Below are 12,485 nucleotides of genomic sequence, written 5' to 3'. Positions count from 1 at the left end.
AAAGGAAGGTTGCAGCTGGACTTTCTTTAAGTCTCTTTATGGCGTTTGATGGGAGGCAATGTGCTAAACACGGACACACCACGCTGACCTTTTGGTTTTCATTAATTATTGACTTCCTGTCAAGTTAAAAAAAAAACCTCCTAAACACTCAATTACAACATGATTGGTAATGAACATTACGGTGCTACACTGGGAGGATCTGTACTACCTACAGGCACATTATATAACTGCGTTTGCAGCACAGTGAGAACATGTTTCCTCTTCCTGTGAGACCACGGTCGTCAGACGTAAGCCACGCTTCGTGTCCTTCTAGGAGCCCAGGGTAGAAGCAAGCATGTAGAAGCAAGATGCTTGTTTTCAGAGAGAGCCATGCCTGGCATCCATTTTTAATCAGAACTCCACTTGCATTTCCATCCTGATTAGTGTCTCGTGTTATAAGGTTCTCAGCGCTGCTGGAATCCTATCAAAAGCTGCAGCCTACAGATGTGCAACAGGAATGCAATATGCTGTGTGTTGAACATTATGAAAGTGACGTGCATGGTCCATAAACTGTTGTCTGTTCTACACCAAGGCCGTCCTTAAAGTCCTGTGGTTATTGTGCTTTTGATTACATGACAATAAAAATTAAAAATAATTGTTTGTGGCGATATACGCGGAAGAAGAAGCGGCGCCCAGTTAGTGACGGGTTTTCCATCAGCCAGCAGTGGTTGGTCTGCCAGAGAGGGTAGGCGGAGCTAAGCGGCTGCTTTTCCGCTCTCTGCAAGTGTTGTAAACAGTAATCTACTATGGCTGAACAAACAAAGAAAAGATGGATGACTACAGATACAACTTCAACAAGAAGTGAAAATCCAAAGGAAAAGAAACAAACTCGACGCTCAGATGAAGCAAACAGTCTGAAAAGGAAAGCGACCGTCAGCCAGGAAAATCAAGAGTAACAACCGGAGCCGACCGTGGACGTCCGGTTATCTTGGAAGTGTGCTCCCACAGTTATTATAATTGCCGGAAATGAAATCGTTAAGATAATTAACTCCAGCAACTCAACTTGCTCCACAACGTGACTGAGAATTAAACTGTTGCCCAGTAACACACCGACATTGTCCTGGCCTCTTGTTTCTTTGTGTGTCTACATGTGTAATATGAACAATAATCTATATGTTTAGATTTATTATGCAACCAGTGAAATAAGGGTCTGTGGACGGATGCTTCGTGGCCTGTGTGACTGATACATCTAGACACAGAGAGATTCATAAAGAACCCGGTGATGTTGTTCTCTGTCCCAGCACTCGTGGCATGCCTCTTGTCCATGCTTGGTTATTGGAAACCTCAGGTGAGAGCTCAGTCTGTTATTGGATAAAAAATAGATACATGCATTTGTTGATTACAACTTTAAATGTGCAAGAAATAATTCTGAATATGCATTTATAGAATGACTTGAATTAAATGTGTTTGATCCTGCTAGGTCGTGTTTGCAGCAGGTTTTGGATCACAGACAGAAGAGGGCGTTACACCAACTCTCCCTCCATCAGCGTGTTTCTGCCATGTTGGACGCCAGACTGAGGACGATCACACCTCCTTCTCCGCTCCACTCGTTCCTTCTTTTTCTAGTTTTTGGGTTTAACTTTATCTCTTTGTTTTCCGTCTTATCGTCTGCTTTGCTTTGAATGTCAACATTTCTTGCTCCAGCTACATTTTTGTCTTGTTTTCTCCTCTGCTCATCTCCTCTCCTTCACTCTCTCTCTCCATCTTCAGTATCAGCAGCGTGAGTCTCTCTACCTTCACTGCCTGACGTCCCGTCTCCTGCTGCAGTATTACACAACTCGTCCTCTTTCATCTTCTCACTCTTCTCACTCTTTTTGCAGGGCTTTATGCAAATACGGCTGATCCGAAAACCAGTGACTTTCTGGTGAAGAAAGAGCTCAGCAGGAACTCTCACTATAAAGCAAACATCAACGATAAAACAAGTAGAACAAGTGACTGCATCTATACATGCACCTTTTCACACAATAAACAAGCTCAATAAAGCTTGCATCAGTCACTGACTGACTGTGAAGAGACACATTTCTAAGTTCTGGTTTATGTTTTGCTTACATCTGTACAAAACAGAAGCGGCCTGTTGCAGCCTGGCAAAGCTTCCATATTCATTTCTACTTATTTGTTAAACTTGTGCTTTTAATTTGAAATAAAAAACAAGAACAAGGCAGACGAGGGACACACACAAGTGATTGAGCTCAGAGCATGAGTTTGTAAAAGCTCACCGTTCAAAGGGAAGCAGTGGCTCAATTAATGATTAATAAACACAGTACTTGTGCTTCTGCAAAGAAGTTATGAGCAAATAATGAGAACAACAGAACAAGTGTGATTTTAGCTCTTTGTGTCATCAGGTAGGCACTCCAACTGAACGTTTAATCTCCAGTAAAGAAGCCCATTAAATAGTTATCAGACACAACAATAATGCGATATTATAATTGTGGCAATCTGGGATCCCATCGGCTACAGTCTGAGACGATACAGCCTCTGGGGACAACGGTGAACGTGCCAGGCGGTAAGTGATAATCGACTTCCTGTCAGGACTTCCTTATCCGCGTGTTGCGTTGTTACAGAGAGAAATCGTTTCTTTGCTGAAACTTCAACATCATGATGCAGATTTGTAGTAAAAATTCAAGCTTTGTCAGGTCTGTCCTCAAGAGGAGAAGAACACTTCTAAAATGTTCATTTGTTGAGCGGAGGTCGGATCGATCTGATTCATTGGAGGAAGTCGGGAAATCTGAACGCTGAATGGCTTTCGTGACACAGCGTCAAGGGAATTCATCTCAAATTAAGTTTCAGATCTACAGCAGATTGTTAGCTGCTAGCATGCAGATGTTTGTTTATAGAGATTAGTAAGAAGATAAATCATCGTCAGATCGCGCTGATGGAGCCGGGATGACGTTACGGCGGATTACGTTCCGCCTGCGTTTGCTCTCCTCACTGTATTTCCCACATACGCCGCAGCCTGCTGACACGTGATTGGTCAATATTACTCAGACTACAAGCGTAGTTCAAACACTTGCCTTCCTGGAAATCCACATCCCTGCCAACAGATTCTACATTTCTAATCTGTAAATAGAGATTAGGTTCAGTGGTGACTAAAATTGCCCGTAGGTGTGACGATCACATCTTCGGTATTAAATAAAAAAATAACAAAAGCAAAAGTTGCTCAACTAAAATATTGTTGATTTGTCATCACAGGATTTGTTTCATCCTGTTTTAAGTCGTTTTATTTTATCACACTATGTTCACATGGAGACTTACATGAGCTCCAATGTAACTTAAGATAACGTCTTCTAACGAATTCTTCTTCCTATTAAAAAACTTAGGTGGTTTATTACTTTAGTGATGCTGACTCTGATATTACTGAAGTAACTTACAAAGCCTTTATGAATGGACTCCTGGGACGGCGTGTGAAAACGTGGTTCTGACTCCTGATGTGCTTTAACTGGATGTGTGGACTGTGCATGGAGCAGTGGCCAGCATCAAGCAACATAACAGGCAGTGATGCATATCAGGACTTTATATCATGGTACTTTGAAAAGCATGTTAATTATTTACAAAGGTAGGTTCATTGAGTTCGTCTCTGCTTCTCAGCGCTTCACACTGGTCTTCTGACGTGCCTGGCTCGCTGCACACAAGCAGCACAACTCTCTCATCAAACGCACAATGACAACTCCTCTTATTTACAGCTGCAGCTGCACCGGGTGTGCGATAAAGTGTGCGTTGGTGGGCGAGAAAGACAAAGGCGGGAGGGGAGGGAAGTGAGAAAAGCTTGCGACAAAGACAAGACGGATGAACAAAGAGAGACTTTAAGACAATGAGCCTGTCCATCAGAGCAACGACGTGCTGTGAGCACAGCGGTGACCGCAAAGAATAGACGTGAATGTGAAGTACAGGAGCCATACGAGAGCGCTTCACTCCAAGGATGGCAAACCAGGACAAAGATTAAAACTACTAGTAACAGCATTGAATTCACACCCGCCTACACAGTGTACATACACACGGCTCAGATAAGTGCAGCATTGCAGGCTCATTTAGCCTGTATCTCGGGTGTAATGTAGTGTTTACAACACCCCAGGGAGCAGCCTTTCTCCCTGAGCTCCTCTCCTCCTGGGAGGGAGGAGAAAAAACAGCAACAAGCCCGGAGAGGTTTGAAGCACACTTTCATCTTCTAAATCCTTTAACTTCCCTGCTGCGCTGTTGCCATCCTTTTTTCCATCACTACATCACGCCTACTGATCGTAACAATGACTCCTGTCAGTGTTCCTGTATTTACCTCACAATCATCATCATCAGACGTGCAGGTGCATGCAGCCATTTTGACGTCTCTTGCCACGTGAAGGTTGTAAAACTCACAGGTCGGCGCGGTCGAGGATGCCTCACACTGGAGGAGTGGTGAAAACAAATCCAGCCTGGCTTTGTGTCAAATCCCACCGAATCCTTCCCCCTCTCCTGCATCTCACTTTTCTATCAAATAGAGACGTAGTACTCAGGAGAGTGCGCCTTCATGCCACCGTTCTGACTCTGCTTTAAAGCCAAGCTGGTGCTAGAAAAGGACTACTTTGACTTTTTTTATGTTTTAGCCGTGGTTAGCGCTGTCGCCTCACAGTTCCCGGTTCGATCCTAGTTCAGACGTAGTGGGCCTGGGTGACTGTAAAATTGCCCGTAGGTGTGAGTGTGAAAGGTTGTCTCTATGTGTCAGCCCTGTGACGATCAGTCCAGGTGTAACCCCGCCTCTCACCCAATGACAGCTGGGATAGGCTCCAGCCCCCCTGAAACCCTGAACAGGATAAGAGGTACAGATAATGGATGGATGATTTTGCTCGTCTTCAAAGTTCGATAATCTTAATAAATGCTTCCTTTTTTTATCACACACTGTAGGTCATTGATAGTCTCACCTGTATGCGTCTCAATAACAAGGTGGTACACACCACACAATTACAAATACTTGCAGGGCTGCACAACATCGGAAAAAACTGTCATTGCGCTAACTTTTTGTTCTGAATACATGAAATTATACCAGATAAACGCAGTGTGTGTCATGTCCATATAAACTATTAACTCTCACACTTTTTATTATTTGGGACTTTTACGTCTATTTGCTTCTAACAAAACAAAATCCCTCACAGGGCGACACGTTTCTTTATGAAATAAATACAAACAGATTTGAGGGCTGCAGTTACTTATCCGGTGTGACATCAAGAGTGACCAGCGAAAACTCGAGTCTCCTACTTCCTAAAAAGAAACACTCTCACACACGCTCTGTTAACGGTCCATTTACGTAGCCGCAGCATTAACCAGCACCGGGACGAGGTGCCGCTCGATAACGGGAGTACACTCACTTATAAGGCAACTTGAGTAATGGAGCATCAGCCTCGATCATCCCGCCGACATGATCTGTGAAGGCAGCAGCGTCACATGCGTGTTAACAGACTCTGCAGCTCAGTTCACTCTGTGCTCTAAGAGCTGCACAGATGTGATATCAGACGGACCTTTCCTGTAGATAAGTCATGACAACGAGAAACTGGGGAGTTTTCCTTTTGCACTGAGCAACAAAAAAGTAGCAGCTTGACGTGTTTTGCTTATTTGCGTCACTATCCCACGTCCTGCGATGTGACTATCGCCCATGCACACATCGCAATTTCGATTGCAAAACGGTACATCGTGCAGCCCTGGTAAAAACCAACTCTGGTAAAAGTCAAAGTTCTGATAAAACTTATTTTCTGAAGTAAAAATGAATCAGGACAGACTCGGACAAACAGTTTAGTTTTTGAAAGTAGCCCTCTGAAGGACGTTTCTACCAGCTGTTTCACTTCAGTTTTTCTCTGGTTATGAAACAGACTGAAATTAATCCTGTTTATTCTATATGACCTACAAAAGCAAACAGACCATCAGCAACAAGATTGATTATTTCTGTATGATTATTTTTAATGCCTAAAACAGCTGGCGGGGGGCAGGTGTCAGACGAAGCGATTAACTGCCTTTGTTTACGTTTTCCTGGGCAAACATTTAAAGTGAGTGAAACATATGACTGTTAAAGAAAGCAGGATGAGATTTTTTTGTTAAAAACCACCACTAAAGCATGTACAGGACAAAAACAGCAGAGAGGTAACACAGCTTTGTCCACAGGGGGCGCCAAAATCAACACAAACAGAAATTCCTCACAGCAGCTTTAAGCTAACTGATCTCCCGTCACACTTTGGAGAATATCAAAGTAAAAGACAATATATTGAATCCTTGCTGTTCTGAATCTGAATCTGAATCACCGAAAGCAGTTAAACAATTATTGGCCGCATCTCCGGCTCTGGCGCTTATAAAAAGGGGGGGAAAGTGCTTAACTACCCCTGAATCACCATGGACACAGTATAGTCCCTCTGTCTCAGATCTTTAAACAGTGTCATCCTTTACTCATCATCTAATCAGGCGATCGTTTAACAGCATTAAGACAATCAGCAGCATTGAGTTTGCACAGAGAAGCTATCCAACACAACAACAACAGCTCCAGCCCACATAACAGCCGTCTATACCTGCTCGCCAAAAATATGCATTACACAACACAGTAGTAGGTTGTGACCACAGAAATGTGACCTGTTGTGTAAACAGGCAAACAGACAAAGAAGCAGAAAGCAGTGAGTCAGACAAAGAACTGAACGCCTCCTTCTGCCTCTGCTGTGTCTGCTAACCAAGCATCTGTGTTTTCACTGCGCCAGCCTCACTCCACAGCGCTACCCGTCCTCTGTGATTACAGGCGGAGAAAACAAACCTGAGTGTTTCTGTGTCACCTCGACACCCTGAAGGTGAGGTGGGTGGAAGACGAACGATGTTTCATGGTTGGATGTGCAGCTGATTGACGACTGACACAATTCTTGTTGTGTGCAGAGCGAACAGAAAACAAATACTGAGCTGATGTCATCCCAGGCATCGAAAGGATCAGTGTGGCTAACGCTTCATGCTAACACTTTAGTACACACTGAATGTGGAATGATAGTGAATTAAGATTAGGTTATAGTGGACAGAAACTAAAAAATACACTGTAAAAATTATGGATTTATTTTTACTGCAAACAAAACTGAGTCCCTAAAAAGTGATGGTGTGATAACATACACAATAGCAAACTCTTTACAGAGGAACTTCACTGCTTAAAGGACATTCATGAGAGCTAACCTCAGCATCATATCTCCAACATGCTAGCTGTGAGTACCAACAGGCCGGTTCAGGATGCGACAGAAATTTGTATTTTTATATGTTTTATATCGGGCTGCACGGTGGTGCAGTGGTTAGCGCTGTCACCTCACAGGCAGAAGGTTCCTGGTTTGAATCTCTGTTCAGACGTAGTGGGCCTTTCTGTGTGGAGTCTGCATGTTCTCCCCGTGCATGCGTGGGTTCCCTCCGGGTACTCCGGCCTCAACCCACAGTCCAAACACATGCTCGTTAGGTTCATTGGTGACTCTAAATTGCCCAGTCGTCTGTCTCTACCCCAACTTCTAACTACTTGATAAGTCGACAAGGCGACATGACAGCTTCCCTCAACCCAAACCCTCTCTATCGCCCCCTGCTGACTGGCTGCAGTATAGCTCATAAAGCCCGCCTCCTCCATGTTAACAGATGGGACATGAGTCAAACTATAAAATCAAAATACACGTCAAATACATTTTTCTAAAAACATGGTTTCTGTGAGTATAGTTAGTTCTTATCATGCTGATTTACATCCAAGTGTTCATTTTTCTCACAAGTTTATTTTTAATTAGTTATTTGATGCTGTAAAAAGGGGGTGTGGCCTCATGATTGACAGCTCTGTTGACAAATGGGGCTCCTGCAGCGTTCTGTTCCCGAGCAGCAGAGTAGAGGAGGAACGGCGAGAGGAGACGTAACAAACACTAACACTACAGTCATTGAACTTTACATCAGCGTGAACGTCTGCTTCAGACCGACATAGCGGAAGTGGCTACGGCGGCTGCGCCCGCTGATCTCTACGGCACAGCTCTGGCTCCAAAAGACACCTCCAGAGCAAGATGGCAGCGCCTATCACAGGGTGTATTTTGGCTTCAGTTTTGTACAATGAGAGATGGAGACGTGTCGTCAGCATGTGATCCTGATGTTAGCATTAAGCTCTGAGAACCACTATGTGTTAGTAAAGAGCTGCTGTAAAGGCAGCTGCCACTGTCACACAGGCCTGGTGTTCCTGCTGATTCTATTGATGAAATTATACCAGGTTACATGTCACCTTGTAACACGTCTAACAGCACAAATGTGTTTGCATGTGTGGCTCTGCAGGCACAATGAATTTACTGCCCTGCATTAAAGCTGATTTCAATCTTTAACATGTTGTGCACCAACAAGTGAAGAATATAAACAAATAACTGACAGTTGAGACGTGATCAAAACACGTTTTCTGCAGCTTAAAGAGAAAACATAAAAGCCTGCACAGACATGACGCCTGCAAACAAAGCTCCACCGCTGGTTTGTCATATAAACATCTCAGCGTGTGCGCACATAACAACCATGTCTGCAACACACACAGAAAGAACATGTCAACCATCAAACACTATAGCGGGAGAGAAAGCTCACAAACACAACCTCACAGTCGTGTTTACATCACCTCTGATCTTTCAAATCTCAGTGTCCCTGAGGCACAAGCCGTGTGTCTGAACCTTTACAGGCAGCAGGCAGGCGACCGGTACACCCAAACCTTTAGCATAGAGAAACAACAAATGACACGGGGGATGCGTTTAATGATTAGTGTCAATAAGATGTTCAGCAGGAGCCGAACCATTTGAGCTTTGTTTTCAGCATCCTTGCATGGCTTTGACGCTGAGCTGAACCTTTTATCCAGGAAAACAGGACCCTGATTAGGAGATCAGAATCTTACAAACACCACGCGGCGGCACCGTGCACACAAAGAAAACTCGACGCTGTGAAAATCTGAGGCTGGGAGCTTTTTGATTGGTCTGCTGTGACTTCACAGGAGAAGCTTTGTTGGAAACATCCAAAGATGTCACTTGTTTTGAAGGGATGGAAATAATGTAGTGACGCTTTATACAGATAGAGGGAAAAAAGGGAGAAAATCCGATCCACATCATAAACCGATGCTCACTATATTTCTGTCCATGTGCAGAGACGTTTGTTTTCTTTGTGAGATAAACACAAAGCAGGTGTACAAAGTCGATTCACTCAGTTAGCCACAACTGTGGTGTTTCTCCTTCACAAAATAATGACTGTTTTCCAGAGCGATCTTTGAGCTGAAAAATGGTGTTAAAAGGGAAAAGCTTTCAGGCAGCAGATCTTCTGTAACACTTTGCAATAAAGCCTTAAACTGTGGCAACAACTGACTGTACATTTGTGTTTGGCCACATTAGTATGACATGCAGCAACAATAGCTTTGGGAGGATTATGATTTCTCAGGGACAAAAAAAAAAAACAAGGCTCAGTGAAAACATCTCATCCTTTGTACAGCAGCGTGACATACCCCGGCTGTTAGCAGGCGCGCTTAACACAGCCACAGGCGCTCCCTTTGTCTGAATGAAAGTGTCACAGGCAGCACAAACAGCACTAAATCAAAACATGTCTCTGGAAGCTGGAATAACACAGAAGGCGTTTCATAATGAAGCAAATGTGTCCGATATTCAAATGAGGTCTCCTTCGTCGTCAGGAGACAAAGCAGCGCATGCATACTTCAGGAGTTATGATCATGAGAGGCTCAGCTTTTCCTGCTAAGGCTGAAAATATTACAGGAGCAAGATTTCATAAGTCTTATATTTCATCTGCCGTCATATCAACATGAAACCTGTCTCTGTCTCTGCCTTTGTGTGCAGCAGCCTGAGACGATGACGGGCCATCATGTGCACCAGATTTTAACAGAAAAAGAGGAACATCTGTCTGCACCTCTTCCCATCTTCTTCCTCTCTCCTCCAACTCGCTGCCATTTCCATAAAATATGGAGGGAGGCTATATTTGGACCCAGTGAAGGGGGGGTGCGGGGGGGTGGAGATGCTTTGTTCAGCACACATGAAAGCAGCACACTCATTCAGGTTCACTGTAATGCTCTCTGCATGCTGATGGCTATTTATTGACAACGTGGGTAGAGAGCGCGTTACAGAGACTCAGCGAGGGTGCAGCACACTAACATTTGCATCGTGCAATTTAACCCTCCCTGCACATTGTGTTTATTTCCAATTTCGCATGAGACGTGGTTTTAAAAACTCATGAGTGTCTGTAATAAACAGCCTGTAAATCAGCTCCAGCTCAGCCCACATGCAGCAGCTCACAATCTCACGCTGACTCCCTCCTCCGCTTAGAACAGACCAGTGGGGGGAAAAAAACTATTTGCGATTCAAGAGCCCTTTCAATGGAGCTCATCTGCCCTTCAGCAACTGGAAACAATAGAGCCTGATGAGATATTAAGCCACCTTTGTTTGTAATTAGTAAATTCAGTGAAAGGCAGCTGGAAACGTGCAGCGCGCGCGTCTGAAAACAAAAGAGCGAGGATCCTCAGCCAAGCAGATCCAGCGCGCCTCTCTTGTTCGTCTGCTGTAATTAATTCAGTTCACCAACTCGTTAATCTTTTATGCACCTATCCCTTCTCCTCACAGGAAGGTTGAGTATCACTTTCGTGGCAGGATGAGAGAAAGAAACAGAGGGAGGGAAAACTGAGGCTACAAAAACATCTCGAGGAGCGCACCGCTCCGCGCCAGCCTGCGCGCGTTAAGACGGGATTGAACTGATGGAGCAAAGGAGAGAGGAATCGATGTTCATTCTTGTGCATCCAGCATATGGGAATTAAGAAATTGAAACACATACATAAATAGCCCCGACGTTCCCCCTCTCCATTATATTAGGCTACCGTGTTTGTGTTTGGATGTAGGGGTGCGCCTACATTTTGCGCCCGCTCAGTCAGAACAGGTCTCTCCGCCTACCTCCACAATCAACGTGTTCTCCTCTCCGCAGACAGAAACGACCCAGAACAAAATGGGAAAGTAGCATGTTTTCCAGCACAATCCCGGGAGCCCCGCTTTCCTCCTCCGCTTCACGCCTCCTCCTCCCGTCGCCATGGCTGTGTCCCCGAAATCCCCCCCTCCGCTCTCCGTCGGTGATTTCCAGGCTCGTGCTCCGCTTGTTTACCGGAGGAAACAGTCCGTGTTCTCCTGCTTCATCCCGTCAGTCTGTGTATGTGTGTGTGAGATGTCTCTCGCTCTCTCCCGGTTCGCCAGTGCAGACGCGCTATTGGTTTCCTACACTTGACGAGCGCCCAGTGCGCAGGCTCATTTAGGTAGAGCGGAACAGCTGGCGAAGCCTGGCTACAAGAAAGCGCGGATGCAGGTTGGTCGGTCCGCTCGGGTATCATTGAGGAGGAGAAAGGGGGAGGGACGGGGAGAGAGAGAGAGAGAGAGAGACGTGATGGATGTTGTTGCAATGGCGCTTTGCCAACACTAAGAGCGCTACAGATGCGGGGAGGCTTCTCTTTATGTTTTATTTCATCTCCACAATAAAGTAGAACATACATAAGAATCTGCATAACACAAATGTGATTAAATCATGAAGAAATGAAAAACAGCTAAAGCCTATACTCACTCTTCAATGTGTACACTTCCCGGAAAAGTCTTAAATGTTTGATCTCCAATATACGACGGAGTATTAGGTACAAGAGGGGGAAAAAAATCTGACATTTCGAAAATGAACTCATAAGATTGACGCGAGTTGGCACATACAAAACATTAGGAGAAAGATGTTCTTATTTAAACAAGTCCTGTGTCCCATACACCGCTCGGCCACAGATGGTGCTGTTTTTAAACAAACCACACATATTTGGTACATGGACTCAACTCATTATTGAACACATGAGTCTCGGTCATGGTGGCTACATTGCTATATAGACTGTAATGCTGTCCTAGCCACACAAACACTAAAAACACATATGATAACACCAACATAACCACAACAATCAAAACATGAACACACTGTCATTTAAACAACACTTTAAAACAATATGAACATCAACAGTCCCATAATGCTTTGCGTCTCGCGCGGCGGCCCCCTCTCTGGTCGGTACAATATTACGAGAATAAAGTCGTAGTTTTAGGCTATGGTTAGCCTGTATCTTATTTTAAAGAGTAGTATCAGAAGAGCAGCCAGCCGCCTGCGCTAAAATGATTAAGATCAAATAAAATCACTTCTCAGAGTCCTGACAGTTACGACAAAGTGGTGCTGACGTTCCGAAAGATTAAGTATTTTGTATTTGTGAAACCTGCTAATGTATTGATATATAGCTGTTTAGTGTGCTTGTGCATTACTAGGCAGGAGATCTCGCATGTTCTCGTGAGGTACATGTATGCTACGCTTCTGTGCTACCAGGTGCGTTCAATAAATGCAGCTCCGGCTCGAGTTGTGTTAAGCCTCCTGTGCCATCATTTACAAGCATAACTACACAACATGTTCACTGTGAAGTTATAATTCACACG

The 12,485-nt window shown here is 44.4% G+C and overlaps 1 protein-coding gene across 1 annotated transcript in view; it reads right to left on the bottom strand.

Moving 5' to 3' along the window:
* mmp24 (matrix metallopeptidase 24) overlaps positions 1-11,338 on the bottom strand; it is a 105,561-nt gene extending 94,223 nt beyond the window's left edge. Inside the window, exon 1 of the mRNA XM_069678700.1 lies at positions 10,944-11,338. Coding sequence (XP_069534801.1) covers positions 10,944-11,078 — 135 coding nt within the window. The 5' untranslated portion in view covers positions 11,079-11,338. The remainder of the gene's footprint in view (positions 1-10,943) is intronic.
* Positions 11,339-12,485: the final 1,147 nt, after the last annotated feature.

This window comes from Semicossyphus pulcher, unplaced genomic scaffold (genome assembly GCF_022749685.1).
Source record: "Semicossyphus pulcher isolate SPU_LCO1_2020_fin unplaced genomic scaffold, fSemPul1.0.p SCAF_3, whole genome shotgun sequence".
Taxonomy (NCBI): Eukaryota; Metazoa; Chordata; class Actinopteri; order Labriformes; family Labridae; genus Semicossyphus; species Semicossyphus pulcher.
Note: the sequence above shows the minus strand (reverse complement) of the source record. Positions and strands in the feature narration are given on the sequence as shown.